The 23,725-nt window shown below is 40.7% G+C and overlaps 2 protein-coding genes across 4 annotated transcripts in view; one reads left to right on the top strand and one right to left on the bottom strand.

Moving 5' to 3' along the window:
- Positions 1-23,725, top strand: part of CYFIP1 (cytoplasmic FMR1 interacting protein 1) — a 134,414-nt gene that overhangs the window by 85,252 nt on the left and 25,437 nt on the right. For all 3 annotated transcript variants that reach the window (XM_045004926.1, XM_045004905.1, XM_045004916.1), the window contains exons 23-24: positions 262-349; positions 18,435-18,578. In XM_045004926.1, the coding sequence (XP_044860861.1) occupies positions 262-349; positions 18,435-18,578 (232 nt within the window). The remainder of the gene's footprint in view (positions 1-261; positions 350-18,434; positions 18,579-23,725) is intronic.
- On the bottom strand, positions 7,542-12,979 carry LOC123363679 (fibronectin type III domain-containing protein 9-like). The gene is made up of 2 exons (XM_045004949.1): positions 12,849-12,979; positions 7,542-9,829 (listed from the first exon to the last, which is right to left on the bottom strand). The coding sequence occupies exon 2, from the start codon at positions 9,689-9,691 to the stop codon at positions 9,029-9,031; it is 663 nt and encodes a 220-aa protein (XP_044860884.1). The 5' UTR covers positions 9,692-9,829; positions 12,849-12,979; the 3' UTR covers positions 7,542-9,028.

A 23,725-nucleotide genomic window follows, 5' to 3' on the forward strand; every position in this document is an offset into this window, starting at 1 on the left:
GAGAGAAATGTCCTTCGGTGTGCTGATGGGCACCTTGGAGCCAGCACAAAATGGGCAGTAAGATGCAGCAGCAAAAAGACGTGGATTGTAATCTGGTTTCTGCCCTGTTCCTGCAGCAGTGCAACTGTATGCTGCCCCTTACTTGACTTGGACTGTAGGATTAGAATGGTGATTTGATTTTGTGTGTGGACAGAAGAAGCATGATGTAGGTATATTAGGTGTGCCAGTGTAACTAACTATGTCTATATTTTGCTTTTGTAGATTTGTTCGTACTGTGTTACCCTTTTCTCAGGAGTTTCAGAGAGATAAGCAACCTAATGCACAGCCCCAATATCTCCATGGATCAAAGGTTAGATTTTATTACCCTATATTCGTGGTTTTTATACACTTGATGACAGAACTTTTTTGAAAAATGTTACAGTACAGAAATGATTGGTTATGAAATTTACCATTAATATGCTTAAGTATTTAGTGTATATGCTTCTTGAGAATATTTTAAATCTAATTTGCTCTTGGATTTTGAGTGGAAGGTGCAGTAATATTTGCAAGACAGTGTAAACTTTGTGGTTTGGTGTTTGGCCGTATCTAATGTTGTTAAAAATTAGTTCTCATGTCAAACTTAGATTGCATAATTCTCCACAGCAGCAGAGGAGAACTGAACAGCAAATGAGCGGTGGAATTTTTGTCAACCACAGAGAGAGGGAACATGAGCCAACACTGAGAGCAGCTGCTCTTTCATTGCAATTTCTGTGGTGGTGGTTACAGAATGAGATGAAACAAGTAGGAAAAGCTGCCCCTTGACTGTAATCAGACTTCAAAATAAATATAAGGACTCTCTCTCAAAATCTCAGATATTAAACTGTTTAAAAAAACAAGCTAACAGAAACAGGTTGATGATGATGGCTTTAAACAAGGTTACAACAGTGAGTGTGTAGCACTCCTGACTCCTCATCCTGTGCCTTATGCGTGAGACAGCATCTGATACCCAAAATGCCCCATCCTGCAAATGCTTATGTGTATGCACATAACTTTTAAGTGAGTAGTTTTATTGACTTTAATAGAACTACTCACATGCTGATCTCTGTAATATTGTGTATTGGGGGTATAATATCCTTTCTCATCCTTGCAAGCGTGGGAATTGATTACCTGTTCTTAGCAATAAACATTTTATTACTGGTCACAAAGTTATCTTTCTTCTTTAATATCCAGCCAGAATAATTTAACCTATCACAAGGGCAGTAAATTCCTAGGTTGACACTTCCATTATAACTCCATGAAGTCACCTTTCCTTTTATTTGTTTGATTTTTAGACTGACACTCATTTTGTGTTTTGCTTATGGAATGTGTGTGTATAGGAATTAATACGAGGCTTTTATTAAATGGATAGTAAGAAAGAAGTAATTCCTAAATTTAGCAGTATAAATAAATAACGGAGTCTATATTCTTATTGCAGCAGCAGCACTAGCTTTTTTAAAAACACTTTACAAAATAAACTGCACTTCCCAGATCCTGATTGTGACAGATTTTCCTCGCCCCACCCCTGCCCCCCTTTGGGATGCCGCCTGGAACTGGGGTACCACTGAGCCCACCTGACCCACCAGCCTGGGTTCCCTTTTAACTGTATTGCTATGCAGCCTGCCAAGCCTTCTCCCAGGCTTCAGACTGCACTTTACCAGCACACATACAGGTAGGGACACACCCAGCTGCATCTGTACACACAAATGCTGAGATAAGCTCTGCATGGGAAGGCTCAGCTAAGGAACTGTCCAGTATTCAAGTGCACACCCCGCCCTCTGGAGTGTGAACCCAAAATTATACCGTCTTGTGCTGCACAGAGAACAGTACAGCATAAGCTCATGAAATTCGCCCCCTCCCTCATTGTGGAGGGGAATATACACAGCTTTCTATCCCATGTTATGATTTCCACACACACTGGTTTTAGACAAAGCAAACGCAAGTTTACTAACTACAAAAAATAGGTTTTAAGCGATTATAAGGGATAGCAAACAGATCAAAGCAGATTATCTAGCAAATAAAATAAACATACAATCTGAGCTTAATATACTAAAGAAATTGGTTATAAATAGCAAATTCTCACCCTAAATGTTTTAGGCAGCTTGCAGAGATTCTTGAAGGCAAGCTGCATTTGCTTGCAGCTTAAAACTCCAGATATTTCTTTCACAGGCTAGACAACCCGCTCGCCTGGGCTCAGCCCTTTTCCCCTAGTCCAGTCTTTTTGTTCTCAGGTATTTCCAGCACTCCTTGATGATGTCACTCCCCTGCCTTAAATAGTTTTTGCATATGGTGGGAATCCTTTGTCTCCCAGTGTGATTCCCATCCCCACACCCAGTCAGTGGAAAAACACTAGTATCATCATGGAGTCCAGTACCAGGTGACTTGGTCACATGTCCCTGCAGCCATAACTCCGAGGCTGTTTGCAGTATCCCCAAGAAGGCTCCCTGGTGGGAGTTTAACATCTTCAAAGACCTATTGTTCTCCCTAATGGCCCTTCCCACCTGGCCACGTAGACTGATTGCATTCTGTGTAGTGGACATTTCCCAGGTGTAAACACGTGTAAAAGATGCATAGACGATATTCCTAACTTCAGATACAAAAATGATACATGCATACAAATAGGATCATCATATTCAGTAAATCATAACCTTTCCAATGATATCGCAAATGACCCATCTTGCATAAAACACATCTTAGTTATATCATAATCCTATCATAACCATATCTCTATGAAGAATATGGGGCATAGTGTCACACTGATATCCTAAAAAGTTCATGGGAAGGAATAGGTGGTAATTTTTCTGAACACCCTGTCCCAGCCCATAGCTTTGTAATAACAGTGCCTTAACAAGTCACTAGAAAGTATTTTAAATAGAGGAGATGAATTATCACTCTAATTTTGCAGCATTTTTCAAGTAAGAAGAGAGACAAAGTGCAAGCTTTATGTGAAGAATATTTTTCATTTCATGGTACAATTAGATGAGTATTAATCCAGAAGAGGTTGCAAATCTTATGTATTGTATTTAGAATTATAACTGATTCAGTGAACCACCTAGGTATGTTTCATTCTTGTGTGGTTACTGTTCATTATCTAATTATACTTAGGACATCTCATTTTCAAAATACTGTCCACACATGAATTAATTATCACACCACCACTGTTAGGTGCTGTAAGTATTGTTATATCAGTTTTTACAGGTGGAGGAAAGTGAGATAGATTGATTTAAGTGATTTGTCCAGGCTTCTATAGCTAATTATAGACGAGAAAATACAGCTCAGAAGTGCTAAACGTTCGGTCCCAAGGTAATGATTGCTATTGTAAAATGTGTGCTTCTAAAACACGAAGGAAAAATGAGAATTAATCTTTCTTTATATGGAAAATTTAAAAGTTAAACTGAGTGTTGCCACAAATAGTGATTTTAATTAGAATATTCACTTCCAAGCAGTTATTGAACAGTGTGTGGGGGAAAGCAGAACTGTACATCACCTTAGATGTATTCTATTCTTTACTACTACTTTGAATGATGGTCCCTATGTGTATGCCTGTTGTGGGTGTTTCCTGCAGCATTGAACTTAAAATATTTGATGTATGATGGTGGTAGGGCACTTGGGGTCCAGCAAAAAAATATCTGCCATCTTTGGATTATTAGGCAAGATTCTGAATGCTCTGCTGGAGATGAACTTTCATAGATTTATAGATTCCAAGGCTAAATTTGTTTACCTGGAAGATTGACCTGTTGCAGAACCCTTAAAAATAAAATGCTCTCTATCTGCAAGTAATGGAGCCAACTGAGAAGTGAGGACAGATCATGCCATTGAGTTCCCCTTTTCATCATCCAGCACGCCCAACCACATTCTCTTCTTTAGCTTCTCACAGCTCTGCAATAAAACAGGTATTAACTCCCACTGTGACTGCTATTAAGATTACCAACCCGTCCTTAAATCAGCAAAGTATTTTAAAAATCCATAACAAAACACTCCACCTTTTTTGATTTGGTAGATTTTCTGATAAGTAATGAAACACACACACACACACACTCTTCAGGTTGTGTATGGTCTCCTGTCATGCCCTTCCGGTTAACCGGTCAGTTCCTAAAGCAGGATCAGGAACATCTGATTTTATGTACCTACAGACCTCTGTTTTCATATCAGTAATGAGATATAGGCCAGTGGATATTGTAAACGGCTCCTTCTGGCTGGCACTGGGAATAGAACAGTCAGCTAGAAAAATACCTAACTGCAAAAAATGACTGACTTTATGTCAGCCAGAATGTTTGAGAGCATGCAGAATGATGTCTCTTGACTTCATTCAAGAGTCAAATAGCCATATAGGACATACTGCCATCAGGTTATGGAGAGATGGCTCTGGAGGAGGAGGAAACATTGGAAGGCCATATAATATTTCATAACTCCCAAATGGGAGAATATTACCTTAAGAATCATGATTAGCTTTATCTGATTATGACAGGGCCGCCCAGAGGGGGGGGCAAGAGGGGCAATTTGCCCCAGGCCCCGCGTCCCTCAGGGGCCCCCACGAGTGTTTTCCGGGGCCCCTGGAGTGTATCCCCTCTTCCCGCGGCTCCGGTTGAGCTCCCGCAGGCATGCCTGCGGCAGGTCGACCGGAGCCCGGGACGAGCGGACCTGCCACAGGCATGACTGCGGAGGGGGCGCTCGTCCCGCGGCTCGGCTGGACCTCCCGCAGGCATGACTGCGGCAGGTCAACCGGAGCCGCGGGACCACGGCACCCGCCGCAGTCATGCCTGCGGCAGGTCCGCTCGTCCCGGGCTCCGGTCGACCTGCCGCAGGCATGCCTGCGGGAGCTCAACCGGAGCCAAATGCCGCCCCCCAGGGAAAGGGCCGCCCCACGCGCCTGCTTGGCGCGCTGGGGTCTAGAGCCGCCCCTGAGCGGGGGCCCCCCGCCGCCGAAGACCCCGGGCCCCCGGAATTCTCTGGGCGGCCCTGGATTATGAAGCATTCTTATGGAGGATATGTAGACCAGCCACTACAGAGGCTACTTTTGGCTTAGAGAGCATTTACTAATACTTAAACAGTTAATATACAGTTAGGTCTTCAGAGCTCTGTGTGTATATCATCTAATTTATTCTGTAGAGGAAAAATATTCCATCATCCAAATTAAAGACATAGGTTGAAATCTTGGCCACATTAAAGTCAATGGCAAAACTCCCACTGACTTAATAGAGGCACTCATGATGTATGCTTGTCTTTGATGAGAAACTGTTAATTGACAAGTAGAGCATTCTGAGTGTCTTTTCTTCCATCTGTAACCTCGCCTCTTTGTTTTTGTTTTTTGTTAATGTCAGTTATGTGTTACGAACATGAAGCATATTTTGGTAACAGTTTGGTAGGAGGATTTGATGTCTTAGGGGAGTGGAGATAGTACACTGAGCTTTTCACCTCGAAACCACTTAACAAAAAAAAAAAGGGGATTTGCCATCTGGCTGTTCAGTGGTTTATATTAAGTCAATAGTAGTTTCAGGTCAGTTCCTAGGTCAATATTAATTTGCACTAGTTGGTTCTTATTGGCAGTCTTAGTCGTCACTCTAAATATATACCTTCTCATTTAATCAAAGAGCAAGCTGCCAAAACGCAAGACCACCACAGTGAACCTGAGATTGTAGTGAGATTATCTGACTGCAGATTCTCACAGGTTAGAAAGCCAAATCAATCAATATGGCTCAGAGCAGAAGATTATGAATGTTCTAATTCTATATAGGGTGACCTAGGGTGAAACTTTCAAAAGCTCCTATGTCGCATTTTCAAAAGTGACTTAAGCATTTAGGCTTAACAGTCTGTTCCATGTCATATTTAGCTGTGACACTGAGTACTTTTCCCAAATCAGAAGAGCTCTGTGTAGCTCAAAAACTTGTCTCTTTTACCAATAGAAGTTCGTCCAATACGTCACCCATCTTGTCTCTTGAAGCACTTAATTGCTGTTGAAAGTCATTGGGACTTAGGCTTTTAAGTGCCTACATTTTTTGTCATTGTTGTGTACACAGGGCTGCAATAAGTAAAAGCCTGAAGTAATACAAAGATTTTATCACAGCTGAAAATTGTAAATAATATAATATTTCTATAGCAGTTTCCATCAGGGATCTCAGTGTGGCATACTAACATCAATTAATTGACCCTCTCTAAGGCTTTGGGAATTTTGTTGGGTCCCTGTCATGGGGAAGCTGCCTTTTATGGGGAATTAGGGCCTAGTCTGCTTGAGACTGTCTTATGTGAAGGCCCTACATGGGGATCATTAACTGCCTCAGGTGGCTAATTAGCAACCAAGCAGCTGGACCTAATAAAGGTTATCCAAGCTCAGTTAGAGGGAAACTCTGAAGGGAGACAGAACGCTCCTGTGGAGAGGAGCTCCCAGAAGAGGCCTGAGCCAGAGGGCTGGGCAGGGAGCCTAGAGGGTGAGCTCTCTGGGGAACCCACCAGCATGGAGAGTCTGTGAGAGGTGTTCCTGGAGAGGAGGGCTGCAGTCGGCAGGCATATAAGAGGGTCTGGGCTCAGCCAGGGGTCTCCCAAATGCTGCGCTGGCAAGGATCGCTGCTGTCCTAGAGAAGAGTTGCAGTGGTTGGACCTCCCCGCACCTCTGAATCCAGAGAAGGGTCTTACTCCAGTAGGGGCAGTAGGCCTAACAGCAGGGGCAGAGACAATCTTGGGGGAAGAGCCTGGGTGGAAACAAGCCCTAGACTTAGGTGAGGAGACAGAAGGGCTCGGAATGACTTAGTCACCCAAATGAGATGCCGGAGTGAAAGTTTTGTTTATATTCTGTTTTGGCTTTTCTGTTAAGAAACGAGACCCTCCCCAGGGAGGTGCTCTTTAGCATCTAATGGTCTGTTTCATCTTGTTGATACCCTAGGGGATGGGAAAATCTAGTAAGGGCTCACCTGTAACCCTAGGCCTACCTGCAAAGGGGCACACCAGGTCAGCCTGGAATGATGACAGTCCCCGTGTCACAAATTAGGAAACTGAAATACAGAGAAGTTAGTTAACTTTACAAAGTCACGCTGTAAGCCATTGGCAGAGCTGGGAACAGAGCCAGGTCTCTGGTCTCATGGACTTATGTCATAACCACAGGATAATCTTTCCTCCTTGTATGAGTCTCTTTTCTCTGAATTAATTTAGCTAGGACAAATATTTCATCATAGTTGATAAAAAAGAGGTATGCAGTAGTTTATTTCTCTGCATTTGTTTTGGAGGTAAAACTTCAGGGAGAACTTCAGTTTCTGAGCAGACTTTATTTCAGTTGTTCGTGTATGTTTTGGGTAATTATCTCCATTTGAAACAACAGTAAATTTTCAACATTGGACACAGTTTATTTAAGAGACAAAAGGAAAACGCAATCAACTGAAAAAAATATGTACGTGATATTATTTAACATTTACAGACCTGGTATAAAGGTTAATTTAGTACAGATACATAATTTTGAACATATTCCTATGAAAGGAGAGTCACCATCCATTTGGCACACAATTATGTTGTGGATCTCCCAACGGCATGCGAGTGGAGCAAATTTGTTTTCGGGTTGTGCCAGCTATGATTTCCGTGTGTATGACTACCTTAGCACTAAGAAAACTGAAGTATCAGTCACAGAATGGTTGAAACACTGCAGGAGTGGAGTAGCTGGAAAAGCCACACTGCCTGCTGTGAAGTGTTTAGGTGGGTGCTACATTATCAGACTTGTCTGTAATAGACCACCTTGGCTTCCAGAAAGCCATTAGAATTGATGGCAATAGCTATGCTAACAGTTGCCCTTCTTTGGCTGCTGGAATAGATCAAGCCGGCTAAGTGAATGTTGAGTTTAAATATACATTCTTTTAATATCAGTTTAAAATAAATGCATAAAATCACAGTATATCGTACAGCCACACACACACAGCGTATTATACAATAACAGTAAAATATCAACATAAAAGGAAGAAATATGTGCTTAATAGATTTAAAACTATGGAATGTGAATGTGTGAAAACAGACTGGATATATCATTCTTCCAGAGTGCCCAAGTTGCCAGTTCAAGGACAGTGTTGGCAACTTGCCAAGATCTTCAGGACAACTAAAGTTGCGTGTACATTTCCATAATCTCAAAAATACATGTACTCAGTCATAGTCTAGTTGCTTTTACTCTTGGTACCTTAACAGAAATTGGTGGCTGGATAAAAACCTGCCCATTGTGTTTTGTTCTCCCCCTTCAGTTTAGGGACAGAGCAATCATGAGTCATAGTTTTGGGTCTCATGATCTCCCCTTTCCATGCTGTGCAATGAGCACTTCCCTCTTATAACTGCAGCATTAAGCATTAAACACCTTAACCTCTCATGGTGGTGTAGCTAGAGTGCCTCTTGCTGGTGTCACCATCCTGAGTGCATTTTTAAGTTGGGTGAAATAGGAATCCCTTTTTTCGAATATCAATGGAATTTAGCTGGTGTCCTATAACTAGAACTTGTTTTGAATGGAACTGTCAAGTACACTGTACAGCAATGAGCTGTGCAGTTTCAGAAACAACCTGATTCTGAATGATGTGGATAAAAAAACGTGACAGACCATTATAGATGTAGTCATTTAATACAGGGCATTCGAGCTGCCTGCAGCATGAGAATACCAGGTCTCAATATGCAATTTTCAGTTTGTTTTATTATTGAATAATAATTCTCCCTTTGTCCTTTTCATTCGTGTGTTTATTTTGGGTTACCGTTTTGGAATAAACCTTATTCTCTCCCTCCAAAACAAAAACCAAGAATACCCTTTGATTTCTATGCTGTATGCTTGATAATATTTTCTTAATCAAATCAAGAGACTATTTAGTTCTAAACCTTAATACTGAGAACCTTCCAGCTGTATGTGTGATGGTGGGAGGGGCAATTGTGGATAAGAATGCTGATGAGAGTGCATCAGCAAGAATTAAACACTGCAAATACAAACCGTAAAAGGTATAGAACTTGTTGGGTTAAAATATTTCACTCATGGTGCACTGTTAATCTGTGCAGTGGCGTTTACCAATTAAAATGGCCCAACTGTCATCGGCACTAATTCCTGGCTTTTGGAAGTTTGCATGGTAGGCTCCTTAGAAGTTAAGGGATTTTCTATTATGGTAGCCAGTTGGATACCTTCTGCATTCTTACCCTCAACACTTTGGACTAATCTGCCTTGCCTGTTAAACTGCTCTGGGGTGTGTGACTTGTTTATTGTCCAAGCCTCCTCCTTGTCCTGGTCTGAGGTCATGTTTTGTCCTTCTACACGTTCTCGTCTCTTGCGGTACCATATATGCAGGCAGCCATAAAGGAGGATCCCGGCAATGATGAGAAGCAGAATACTGCTAGTTAGCCAGATACCCAGGGCCAGATCTTTTTTTTTGTTGCTTGCAGATGCTGGATCTTCTTCTAATGTGTGAAAAATTCTGCACTGGTCGCTGGATGGGTTTGCAGATTGGCAGGTTACGCACAATATGTAGGTGGTTAGTGGAGTTAGGTTTTCGACGACAAATGAAGAACGACTAGCAGGCACTCGCTCTTCTTTCTGAAAATTTTTTCTTGAATAACCTGACAGCATGTTGTTCCGGTTGGGATGATACATAATACTGTAAAAGCTGTCAGCACAAATGGCCATGGTTGGCCAAATTACCATTGCTGTGCTTCCTGTTACATTTTGTATTGTTACTCCCATTGTGATGCCACTCAATATTTTTTCACAACTGTCTCCTTTCAAGAAAGGGAGATTATAGTTCCAGTTCCAGAAAAATAAGGAGATGTCCCAGAAGCTTCACCACAGAGAAGAATGATGTGGCTCTTAAACATTAGTGTTCTGTAATTTAGAAAAGTAATTTATTAGGAAACAGTGCTTTTTATTTTTCTGTGGGCATTTTTAAATGAAGTAATCTGAATCTATAAGCAAAGAGAATCTTTGGCACTTGCATTTGCTTGAAAAATAAATCATAGCATATTTTCAAACCTTTCCAGTTACAGAAATGTTTGGTACTATTATGTAAGTCACTGAATATTGCAATCCTAAGGAATCTGCAGTCAGACAATATGCCAGTGGGAGTGAAATTACCCATCATTTAAAAACTTCTGTTTATTAAGAGGGAAACTTTCAAAAGAGGCATAATGAGCATAAAGTACTAAACTCCCATAGACTTCCAGTGAGAGTTGGGTGCCTAGCTCCCCTTTGTGCCTTTTGAAAATCTTCTCCTAACTCGGTTGCTGTGTAAAAACTAAACAGCCAGTATTTTTAATGGACACATGAGGTAGTACACGTCTGTTGACATGAGATCATGGAACAATTTTTTAACTGCATAAATTTTAAATATCTTTAACAGAAAAGGGAGCACATCTACAACATTGCTTATCACTTTGATAGTATAGAGTCACAGAGGCTTAAATATTGAGCACTATTGAAGAACTAGCGAAAACCTCACGCTTCTCTGGAATCATAGATGCTTATGTTAAGAGATTATCAGGTTTCACTTTGAAGAACAATATAGCTATAGATATCTGCACACTGTTCCAAAAAATACATGCACAAGCAATCTATTGGCAGTTCAGTGAGCCTTTTGTTTTGTTTTGGGTTTTTAAATCTGTTTTTATTTTTTTCCTCTAGGCTTATCTGTTAACTATCTAGTATTTTCCTGCATTCTAACCAGTCTTAAGAAATATCAGTTTTTGTGAATGGGGGCTACTTTTATTAATTAGATGGAGGCAGGCAAAAATATCCAAATGTTTCCTCCTTTGTTCACCCATAGATTTTGATTTTAACTAGTCGTCATCATTATTAAAAACCAGAACAGAGCATGAGCCTGTCGGTAGATAATCCGTTCTTCTGATCCCTTTTTTCTAAAAATTCCCTGTCTGTTTTACTTCCCTACTCTCTGTATTCTCTCCCCTTCCTGCTGACATGGGCTCACATTTGTGTCCATTCCTTAAGGAACGACTGCATCAACGGTATATTAGTAACATCTGAAACACAATTAGTAGTCTTGGTTCTATACAGCCCTGCTGAACTTGTTCCTACTACTCTGTTCTAAGCTTGATAGAACTATCATGACAAGCAACATTTAGGCTGCCTTTATAGTCATGCTAGAACAGCCAAACTGCCAGCCCAGAGATGGAAGCTAGCATCAAAAGGTGAAGCACAGGTTACATCATGCGTACTTGCTGGGGGTAATTAATCTTTGTATAGTAAAAATGATTAATCCTGGTAACACTGTAAATGAAGAAGTTGTAACTAATGGAAATGTCTGTCCTGAATTGTATTTACATTATTATCTGTCAGGCTTGTACTTTACATACTAAAAAAAAAAATTCTAATTGTTCCATTAATAATTTAACATGACCACAGTAAAATACTGTGCAGTATAAGAAGCAGCAAATACTTTTTAATAAGATATGTTAAAAAGTGTTGAGAAAATTGTGATGTTACTTTTCAAAGTTAGCTAGTTCATCCTATCTTAGCAGACCATCAGAATTTTACGTTTCTGTAAAGAAATTTAACTTTGTTTTTGTTCAGACATATATTTTCTGAGGGTAAAATTTTCAAAAGCATCTCGGCAACTTGGGAATTATTCCCGTTGACTTAAGTACTTGAGTACACTGCTCTTTCTAGCGCACTAGCTCAATTGAGCTAGCACAGGTCTGTCTACCTGGACTGAGAATCACACCTCCTGGCTGCAGTGTCGACATATACTAAGCACTTAAGTGTTTTTGAAATGTTTATGCTAAATTACTAGCATAAATGACTATCGCGATGATTATGAAATAAATTATTAGTGATTTCATTACAGTGTGAACATATTATTTCATATTGTGGATATAATGTATTTTGTCTCCTGACTATATAACAATTTAGTATTGGAAAATTTCTGAGAATGGAAGCTTATAAAATTCTGACATAGTAGATATTCTGAAGTTTATATGACCTTTCTTTCTTTCTTTCTTTCTTTCTTTCTTTCTTTCTTTCTTTCTTTCTTTCTTTCTTTCTTTCTTTCTTTCTTTCTTTCTTTCTTTCTTTCTTTCTGTTGGAAAAACCACTGGAGAAATTACACATCTGAGGATTACATTAAAATAACTGTACCTTATGCACTATTTTCAATGAAGCACTAGTCCTTTTTAAAAAAAAAACTGCTACTCATATGTGGGAACATATTTCTCAGAATTCTCAGTTGCAGTTTGTGTATTTTGCTTATTTGGGAAGAATATAAGGCATATGCTCATCTACAATACAACAATAAACATATTTTTAAAATATAAATGCCAACACACCCATCTAAATTATATAGGCAGTTCTAAAAAATAACAAAAACAAAACAACCCACCCCTCAAGAATGTAGGTGCTCTTCTTTCTAACCACCATAAAATATAGGCAATGAAACAGCTGCATCAATTTCAAAGAAATGAGTTTGCCATTGAATAAACTCATTGGATAAACAGACTAACCTGGTTTTCATAATACTACACTTGACCATCCATCTAAGTCTCTTAGGTATCTATCTATACAGTGGTCTACATTATAATATCAGAGCATCTATTTGCTCTTGAGAGTCCCATATCAAGTTTTAGTTAAATAGATTCTAGTTAATTACATTTTAAGTAAAAAGATTTTTTTTTAAAAAATATTGCCTGATCATATTTAGAATCCATCATCTCATCCTGAGAGCAATTTAGTAGAATTTTGGGTTTTATTTTTTTTAATGTAATCACAATGTTTTGTTTTGTTACCAAGCATTAATTAAATTTTACTATTTAGAGGTAACGTACATAACATTGCTGGCATCTTAATGTTTGAAAAATTAAGTTGGTATTTTATTCATTATAAAGTCTTTACTGACCTTCACTTCCTGATATAAATCCTTAGAATAAGATTTTCAGATGGAGAGATTGCAAAAATGAAAAATTAGATTTTCTGTGTCCTTTTGTGTAGGTGATTTCCTTCATGAGCTGTACTTGCCAGTTTTCTCTCTGATTCTCTGGACTAAATTCTCGTTCCTTGACACTTGCAATTCTATTCTCCAGGGATGCTGGTGACACTGTTTCTTTCTCTTCTACTTAAATTCGTACATGAGCACATCTTATCTAAGTAGCCTGTTGCCTAGGTTTTCAAAGACAGGAAAAAAGACATTCTCTCACTTGCTTCCTCTTGGACAGTATACTGTGTGAGCACTTCAGTTACATGCTGCTCTGTATGTACCTACATTTGCTTCAGTGATGCTGTGAGTGAATAAGGCTAGCACTTCTGTGACATCAGCAGAACAGGAGGTTTGTTTAGTTTTTGGGTTTTTGTTGTTTTTTTTTTCCAGTGGAAGGATGGGGGAGGAAGCAATAGCTTAAAAAAAAGGCAAGCTTCTTCCAGTGATTAATGAGAACTTTGCTGTTTCAGGTTTCTGCTTTAGTCTTTTTGTATTCCTCTGCAAAACTTTTTATTATTATTTTTTTTAATAATCCCTTGTCACACTTTTATAATGCGCCTCTAATCCAGCATTTACCGGTGGATTGTTCCAAACTGCTTTACATGTCTGATGTAAAATTTCTAAATATTCATGGGGAAATATGGTATTTTTGTAGCTTGGCTATTTCTGATTCTTTTGCCTGGTGTTTTGAAGAATATTTTAGTGCCTGCTTTTCCATAACTGTTCTCTTTCTTGAAGTATGCAGCTGTACCCTTTCTCCTCACTCTAAACATTTTGTAGAATAATAAAATACTCTATAATTGGATAAAGTAAAACAGTGTCTACACTGGGATATTCTGTAGTGCAGTTATTTTTGTTACTCAAAGTCTATGAAGTTGTAAACCCCAAGAACAAATGAATGCAACAATTAAAAAATCATTACTGTGAAATATAAAGCTGCTGCTTTTAGGGATAATTTTTTTATAGTATCCAGTATACTGAAGCATTCAGCTGTGTTTGGTTTTTAAAGTCTGTTGTTTAATGTTTTATGAAACATTTGGGAAAATTAACTCTGTACGTCATCAGTATCAATAAGCAACAAACTTGTAGACCAAGGTTGCTCCATTACAGACCTGTCTATTATCAGTTAAAGACTGAAATAGAAAAGAGATAAAGGATATTCCATCAGCTATTCTCTTACTTGAAAGTTTATTGAGTCATCTTCTATCATTCATTATTTTAGCAATCATAAATAGGGTACCTGTTCTTGCAAGGATGCAGCAAATCAAGAAAATAGCCCAGGAACCAAGCTGCTGCTGCAAGCCAGCTACACTTGAAATAAGAGCATAAATCAGGAGTAGCACAGTTTGTAAAATTAAATATTTTTGTAAGTATTCATCCAGCTTTACCAGTACCACTCCCATTTGATTTCCCAGTCCCTACTTCTGCCTGTGTTTGTACAGTTTTGCATTTAATACTCAGTTGTAGTTTTGGGCTCTCTGCCAGTCAGTGTTAATTTAGAATTCAGTATTTCAATCAGCTGTGATCTAATAACAGGATTTTTAGCTTCTTCCAGAGCAGTGTCCTGTATGGATTCTGATAATCTGGCAAACATCTGTTGCAGTTTGAGTTCACAAAAAGAAAGGCTAAATAATTTGAGAAAATATGCCCCTCCAATCATTATAAATATGCAATCTGTAACAGGTGTCAATAGTTGTAATTTAAAATATGATAGAGGGACATATTTCACTGTGTAGTCTGTTCACTGTAGTGGAGACGGCTCCCTGAGCTGAAGAAATGTAATAACCTTAAAAATAAGGTGAAGTGAAACTTCTGTATCTCCAGAGTACAAATATACTTAGCTGGTTGTAACTCCTTTTCTGTAATAGTTAGCTGAAATAACGTTAACTTGTTGGATATTTTCTATGCATATTTCATACTATTAAATACAAAGCAGCTCAGTTAAAATCAGAGTCTGAAAACGGGAAAGTTAAGGTTCCAACACCAGCATTTAAATTGGCCATGTTATGTCTTATATGTTTTATAGTGTATACATTTACAACAGCTGCAAGTTTTTAAATGCTTACAAGTAACTCCTTTTCTTTAGTAGACAGTTGTTCAAAAATTGGTGGAATGCAGCTGTCTGCTTATTAATTTAGTTCCCAAGTGGCCTCACTGCATAGCCACGGAGAGCATATTACAAAAATCTAGTTTTGACAGGCAAAGGCATGAATAACTGTGGTGGGATCCATATCGGAGAGAGGTCACGCTCTTCTCCCAAGGAGCACTGTTGGAACATGTCTGCATTATGAGGACTATATCTGCACAGCTGTGGCATTGTAGCTATGCCAACATAACCCCGTAATGTAGATGCAGCTTAGCCCAACAGAAGGGGTTGTCTGTTGGTATAGCAAAACTACATCCCTAGGCGATAAGAGCGTCTATACTCGAGGTGGGGTCCACATAGCTACAGTGCTCACGGGCGTGTATTTTTCACACCCTGGAGCAACATAGCTATTCCAACCTATATTATAAATGTATACCAGGCCTTGGTCACAGCTGCTTTCTGAGCAGCCCAGGATTTAATAGTACAACTAGCTTGCACTCATGTCTTAGCCCTGGTCTACACTGGGGGCGGGGTGTGTGTGACCTAAGATACGCGTAGCTGAAGTCGGCGTATCTTAGGTTGACTTACCTGGCCGTGAGGATGGCAGTGAGTCGACCGCTGCCGCTCCCCCGTCGACTCTGCTTCCGCCTCTTGCGAGCTGGCGTTCTGGAGTTGACGGGGAGTGCTTTTAGGGATCAATTTATCTGCGTCTAGACGAGACGCAATAAATCGATCCCCGATAGATCGATCCCTACCCGCCGATCTAGTGGGTAGTGAAGACCTGCCCTTACAAACAGTGAATACTGAGGAGAAGCAAAGGGGATCCAACAGAACCTGCAGAAACAAAAGATGGGCAAGCTCCTGTGAAAGAAGGAACCAATATAATCTCTGCCACTTCCAATGATTTGCTTTTCCCCATGCTACAAATATTACCCCTCTCATATAGGTGGCGTTTGACAGCTAGCTCTCATCCCAGCCCCAATGGGAGTTAGAAATCATCTTCCAGATTCTCAGAGGGTACAAGTCTACATAGTTCTGTTGACTGAGGTGAAAAATAGACTGATAGAGAACAGCTAAGGATCTTGACTTGTATATTAATTGACAAAATAATTTCTGTCAGCCTGTGTCACAATATCAGATTATTTTTGTCCATTTATAGATATTATGAGCTCAAATGAGAATCTTTATCAATTAGTTGTAATGATCACTAAGTTTAGAAATCTGATTTTTACTTACTCGAGCCTTCAGAACATTACATAAGACACCATAAAATGGAAACCGTAACAGTTTCTATTGATTTTTTCCCCAAATGTTCTGTAAGTGAAACTACAATACGTGGATATGCTCCAGTTATGTTTGGTAATCTTGATCAGTGGCTCTCAGCCTTTCCAGACTACTGAACCCCTTTCAGGAATCTGATTTGTCTTGTCTACCCCAAGTTTCATCTCACTTATAAACTACTTGCTTGCAAAATCAGACATAAAAATACAAAACTGTCACAGCCACACTATTACTGAAAAATTGCTTATGTTCTCATTTTTACTATATAATTATAAAATAAATAAATTGGAATATAAATATTGTATTTACATTTCAATGTATAGTATATAGAGCAGTGTATATTTCAATTTGTACTGTCTTTGCTAATGCTTTTTATGTAGCCTGTTGTAAAACTGGGCAAATATCTAGATGAATTGACGTACCCCCGGAAGATCTCCGCATACCCCCACGGTTAGGTGTACCCCTGGTTGAGAACCAACGAGATATTGGCTTGGGCCACTTTTGTGTCCTTTTAACATGGTGTAGTCATAAAATTGAAGGAGGAATTATTGTGGTAGTATAAATAGTAACTGGAAGATGTCCAGTCATCAACAATTAGCATTTAATACATTCAGCTTATTAACGAACGTTTTAGTTAGTCGTGTCTTCTGTTTTAAAAAGAAGCTTTGCAACTCATCTTATATATAGGCGCTAAAGAGGCAAACTTCTGTCTTAATCCTGTATAATTTAATATGCTTAAAAATAGCACTTTCAAATGATTAAAAAAATAGTTGTGATTATTTGCAGTTTTAATCACACTATTAAATAATAATAGACTACCAATTTAAATTCAGCATGGAAGCACATGCGCTGGAATGGTGACTGAAGCATGATGGGGCATACGAATGTTGTTTAGAATATCTGGCATGTAAATACCTTGCAACCCTTGCAACAACTAGGGTGACCAGATGTCCCGATTTTATAGGGACAGTGCCGATCTTTGGGTGTTCCCCCATCCCGATTTTTCACATTTGCTGTCTCGTCACCCTAGTTTATGGAGGGGATGGTATGATGGGATAGCCTAATTTTGGCAATTAATCAAAAATCAATTGCCAAATTATCAGCAGGTAAGTATGCCTAGTGGTCTGGGATAGGATGTTAGATGGGATGGGATCTGAGTTACTACAGAGAACTCTTTCCTGGGTGCTGGCTGGTGAGTCTTGCTCACATGCTCAGGGTTTTAACTGATCGCCATATTTGGGGTCCAGAAGAAATTTTCCTCCAGGGCAGATTGGCAGAAGCCCTGGAGGTTTTTTGCCTTCCTCTGCAGCATGGGGCACGGGTCACTTGCTGGAGGATTCTCTGCAGCTTGAGGTCTTCAAACCACAATTTGAGGACTTCAATAACTCAGACATAGGTTAGGGGTTTGTTATAGAAGTGGATGGGTGAGATTGTGTGGCCTGCATTGTGCAGGAGGTCAGACTAGATGATCATAATGGTCCCTTCTGACCTTAAAGTCTATGAGTCTAGCTATAACAGTGCCATGCAAGCACTCACTTTTAGGTGACATTGTAAATAAGAAGCAGGCAACATTATCTCCCGTAAATGTAAACAAACTTGTTTGCCTTAGCGATTGACTGAACAAGAAGTAGGACTGAGTAGACTTGTAGGCTCTAACGTTTTACATTGTTTTGTTTTTGAGTGCAGTTATGTAAAACAAAATAATTCTACATTTGGAGATCGCACTTCAGTACTTGTCTGAGGTGAATTGAAAAATACTATTTCTTTTGTTTATCTTTTTTACAGTGCAAATATTGGTAATAAAAATAATATAAAATGAGCACTGTACACTTTTTGTATTCTGTGTTGTAATTGAAATCATTATATTTGAAAATTATAGAAAAACATTCACAAATATTTATAATAAATATACATTGATATTCTGTTATTGTTTAACTGTACGATTAAAACTGTGATTCATCTTGACTGTTTTTTAGTCTAGTTTATTTGTTTTGCATTAGTCGCATGAATTAACTGTGATTAATTGACAGCCCTACTTAAAAATATTGCACAAAAAGTAATGTACATTGTATCCAATGAGAGATTGCTATGAAAGTGCAGCGAATTGAATTATTTTTAATACTTTTTTTTTCTCTCATCAGGCTTTGAATTTGACATATTCCAGCATTTATAGCAACTACAGAAACTTTGTTGGTCCCCCTCACTTTAAAGTCATTTGCAGGCTCCTTGGGTACCAGGGCATTGCTGTGGTAATGGAGGAATTACTGAAGGTGGTCAAAAGCCTGGTATGTTAACAAACTTTCTCTCTCTCTTTCTTTCTTTCTCTCCCAGATTGCTTCTAATGGAGGGGAAATGTTTTATGTGCAATGGAAAGTACATCTAAATATAAGTATGATGCATTTAGCCTATTAAAAGTGTTCAGACAACTGTAAAATGTGTGAGGAAGAAATGGAAACCTTTTTAAGAAGCTGCATTAGCTAAGTTCTCCATGGAAGCATAAGCCTAAACTATTAACTTTTCCCTGACTTTCATGAGCTTCCCATTAGTTCACTAAACTAAAAATTGCTGTTAACTTTTAATTACAGTTAAGGACCTCAAAAAAAGATACTTCTGAGGGAATTCTGTGCCCCCCCCAAAAAAAAAATCCGTGCACAATATTTTAAAATTCCATAAAATTCTTCATATTTTATTTGTCAATAAATAAATGTGGAGGCTCCACTATCACAGGTGGAGCCCAGTCCACTGGCTGCATGGAGGTGGGAGATCACCCTGCAGCACCCCCATCCCACCCACGGGACATGGACTTGATGATGAGGCTGCATCCGAATCTGACATAGTGCAAGGGCCAGGCCTGCCCCCAAAATACCCAGGGGCCCTGCCCCTCCACGCCAGGCACATGAAGATAGCAAGCAAGAGGGACAGAGTCTTGCATGCATGCCCAGCTCTGGCCTCTGATCCAGGAGTGGGGCAGGCAGGCTTAGCCCAGCAGGATCCTTGTGTGGGGTGAGGTGTGGGGCAGTCTGAATGTTGGGGGTCCAGACGCAGGGGAGATTTGGATGCACAGGGGCTCATTTGAGGGTTCCAGATTCAGGGGGAATGGGACTCTGCAGGGGGGTCCTAGCGGAGATGGTTGGGGCTCAGCAGTGAGGGTCTGGGTGTGGGAGGATGGGCTTCTGGGTGTGTGTGGGGGCTTAGTGGGTGGATCTGGGTGCTGGGGGAGTGGGGCTTGGTGAGGTGGGGATCCGGGTGCAGCTGGTTGGGGCTCAGTGGTGTGAGGGTCTGGATACAGGGTCGTCCAAGTGCAGGGCGGTGGGGTTTGTCATGGTGGGGGTTCAAATGTGGGGGCTCAGCAGAAGGTGGTCTGGGTGCAGGGGTGGGGGTCCAGATGCAGGCAGGCTCCTGATGCAGAGGAATGAGGCTCAGCGGGTGTGGGGCGCTCGGTGCAGGGGGGTGGGTGAGGCTCAGCAGGGAGTCTGGGTATGGGTGGGTTTGGATATATAGGGGTTGGGTGGACGGGTGAGCAGTTCCCCATACAGTGACTCTTCCCCCTGCAGCTGAGGACCAATGGGGACAAGACACGGGTGGGAGATGCGGAGCTTTCTGCAGCTAGGGGAGGTTTCTGGGGTTGGATCTGACCCAGCCCCAGCCACTCCTTGCAGGGGAAGAGGAAGATCCATCCTCCCCAGCCCATCCAGGACTAGCAGCTGATTTACCTCTCCGCTGGCTGCCCGTAATGACTCGCGCAGGCTGCTGGGGAGGGCTGCATTACCGCTCTTGCAGCTTCCCTTTGCTTCCCCGTCAGAAAATAATTTATCTGTGGAGAAGCAAAGAAATCTGTGGGGCACGTGAATTTTGCACACGTGCAGTGGTGCAGAATTCCCCAGGAATAAAAAAGAGGAAGGCATAGGATTTGGGATGACTGGGTTCCCAGTCCGTGTTCTGTTAGACTTCCTGTGTGAACTTGGGCAAGTCACTTCGCCTCTCTGTGCCCATGTGCCTATTTCCCTTTTGTAAAAGGGAGGTAATAGCACTTCCCTTCTCACATAGGTGTTCTGGGGATAAACATATTAAAGATTATGTGGCACTCCAGTACTAGGATGATTAGGGCCATCTGAGTACCTCCGAAAGAATAATTCCCCAATAGAAGAAAATCACTTTTCAAGTTACTTCCAAACTGCTATAATTGTTCATGAATAGCTCTTAGAAGAGGATGGATTAGACTTCTTGTTGGTTATTGCTGCTCGCATACAAATAAACAAACATAGATATTTAACATGTCTCTGCTTCAGTCACATGAGAGAGATTTGGGAGTAAATTTTGAAGTTAATTCTTTAGATACTTCAAACAAGACAGGTTGCAGAAAGAGGCCTACCACATAGCTTTTTAGACATGCCTTGCTGATTGAGCTGGGATCACCCTCTAATGACAGTAGGGATGGAGAAGTAACAACTTTTGGAAGTTAGGAGCTTCCTAAAACATCAGTGGAGATATCCATATTTCATTTTTCTGCAGTGGACCTATTTGTTGTTTTTTTTAGAATACCAAGGCAATAATCTTCATTGTGTGCCACATATAATTTTTACCTCATAACTTGTAAAGATTTTTGTCCTTTTTTGCTTATTGGTTTTTTTATGATGATATAGTGGAATTCTGTTTTCTTCAAATATTAAGACTTATTATTAGTGTTCAGTTTAAAAATATATATATAAATTGTACTACCACTACAGAAGTGTGCCTGAGTATCGGTGATAAAACCAGGGAGGAAAAAATACAGCTCTTTAAAACTGAAGTGAAAAATTAGCCACCCCCCCAAAAACATAATACAGAAATATGAGAGACAGTTCTGTTATAAGGCCCTTGATTCAAAAGATGAAGTAAAATTGCTTTAACATCAGCTGTATGCATATTGTAACATTTTGTTTTGGGGAAATGAGAAATTCTTGTGGAACGATAACTCTGATTGAGATTATCCATGTAGTCTAGGGAATTTAGACACATATCTTGCATTAGTTTCAATGGAAGTTATGTGTCTAAATCCTCTAGATCTTCCATTGAAATCAATGGAAAGTATGTTTCTAAAATCCTCTAGACTGCTTCAAATATCCCAACTTCTCTCTTTAGGAGGAGTGTTTTTAGATAGTCATATGTGGAGTGTTAGTAGGGCCTGGACAATCGTGTATGAAAAATGAAGTACAGCTGTTCCAGCTAAATTCACTCGAAATTAGTTGTGTTCTGATTACTAAATTTCTTTGCGTATTTGAGCAGCAGCTGAAATGTTTTTTCTGCCTTCCCTTTTTTCAGGGTTTTCAGTAATATTGTTATTGCCAGCTGACCAAGTACAGAATTAGAAAACAAGGAAGGTTTAATCTTTAAAACTGATCTAGCAGTGCCCAGTATCAAGCTTGTTTAGACTAGTCAGAGCATATGTCAGAGAAGTTATCCACACAACCTTCTTTTTTATCTTTATAGATGGCCCTTTGTGTAACTGGGAGGGGATTGCCTGCTATTGGGCATGTAGAAGTATTTCTGTCTCCTCCTCCTGCCTCATCAAGCTTACAACCTAAAATAACCCAATGACTTTATTGCTGTCATTGGAATCAAGCAAGGTGATCGATGTAGGATGTCAAACAAAGTGAAAGGAGGAAATGCTTTTAGGAGAAGAACTCTTATTTAGTTTATGGTTGCATTTATTTGACTGCAAGTATCAGAGGGGTAGCCGTGTTAGTCTGGATATGTAAAAGCAGCAAAGAGTCTTGTGGCACCTTACAGACTAACAGACGTTTTGGAGCATGAGCTTTCGTGGGTGAATACCCACTTCGTCGGATGCATGTAGTGGAAATTTCCAGGGGCAGGTATATATAAGCAAGCTATATATAAGTGAACTAACCTCGTTATCTCTAGCCTGCTTCTTGCTTGCTTATATATACCTGCTCCTGGAAATTTCCACTACATGCATCCGACAAAGTGGGTATTCACCCACGAAAGCTCATGCTCCAAAACGTCTGTTAGTCTGTAAGGTGCCACAAGACTCTTTGCTGCATTTATTTGACTAATTCTTTAGTAGGATTTTTGTTCTAAAATTTTTCCCCTGATGCTTGAGTGCAGTAGAAGTGATAGTGCGGGGCCACCCAAGTATAAATTGAATGAAATTTTAAATAACAAATATTTTGGCATTTTTTTTACAGAAGTTTGTGAATGTGTGGGGGATTTTTTAACTTAAAAAAAAAAATCTTGATCTCTCTCAACCTTTCTGCTCCACTGATAAATGTCAAGTCTGACCAGTCTAGTGATATTTACATGTATACATTATTAAGAATCTATCCTCATAATCAACATTTTGTTACTATTATTTGTTGTTTATAAGATTTCCCCAAAATGTGAGACACTTACTGGTATTTAAGCAGGGATGGCTCCTGCTTAGAGGACCTGGCAGTCGAAGGATAGACAGAAGTTAGGGCAAAGGAAGAAACCGTTTTTTGACAAGTCAGCTTTATTCATTGAAGGCAGCATGCTAGTGATGGATCTCTAAGAGGGACCTAAATGTGAAGAGGAGCAGGTTGGTGCGGTTGAGCTCAGACAGTATGTAAGGGGCCACGTGGAAGAAGGCATGGAGGGAATGTGTGAGAAGTTCACAAGCAGGCAGACTACTGGAAACAGGTGGACTAGAGGATGTTGGGACAATGCCAGTTTTCACCACAGGAGAAATAGGGTCAGAGTTCCCCTGAGCCACTGGCTTATTGGGCTGATGCAGTTAAGGCGTGTCAGTTTCATAGCCAATGGTGATGTGGCCAGCATCATGTTGACTGCCTTTGACTATCCCAATCCAGTGTTTTTCAAGGTTTGGGTCGCGACCCAGTTCTGAGTCATGGTATGTGAGGCACTGGGTCGCCCTGCTCAGCACACAGGGACCCTAGCGGCTCTGGTCAGCACTGCCGACCGGGACGTTAAAAGTCCCATCAGCGGTGCCGCCCAGCTAAGGCAGGCTCGTGCCTACCTGTTCTGACAATGTGCTGCAGCCAGCAGCAGGTCTGGCTTTTAGGCCGGGGGGTCACGGGACTCTGCATGCTGCCCCCACCCCGAGCACCGGCTGGGGGGTGGTGACTGCATGCGAGAGCCGCATGGAGCTGTTTGCGTGCCTCTGCCTAGGAGCTGGACCTGCGTCTGGCCGGTTCTGGGGTGCAGTGCGGTCTGCGGTGCCAGGACAGGTGGGAAGCCTGCCTCTGCACCCCGGCTGCACCGCAGGCTGGGAGCGGATGGAGGTAAGTCCGTGCCCCAACCCTTTGCCCCAAGCCCCTACCCTAGCTCTGAGCCCCCCCAAACCTGGAATCCCTTCCTGCACCCCAAATCCCTCATCCCTGGCCCCACCCCAGAGCCTGTACCTCCAGCTGAGAGCTCTGACCCCCCTCCCACACCCCAACCGCTGCCCCAGCCC

This window comes from Mauremys mutica, chromosome 1 (genome assembly GCF_020497125.1).
Source record: "Mauremys mutica isolate MM-2020 ecotype Southern chromosome 1, ASM2049712v1, whole genome shotgun sequence".
NCBI lineage: Eukaryota > Metazoa > Chordata > Testudines > Geoemydidae > Mauremys > Mauremys mutica.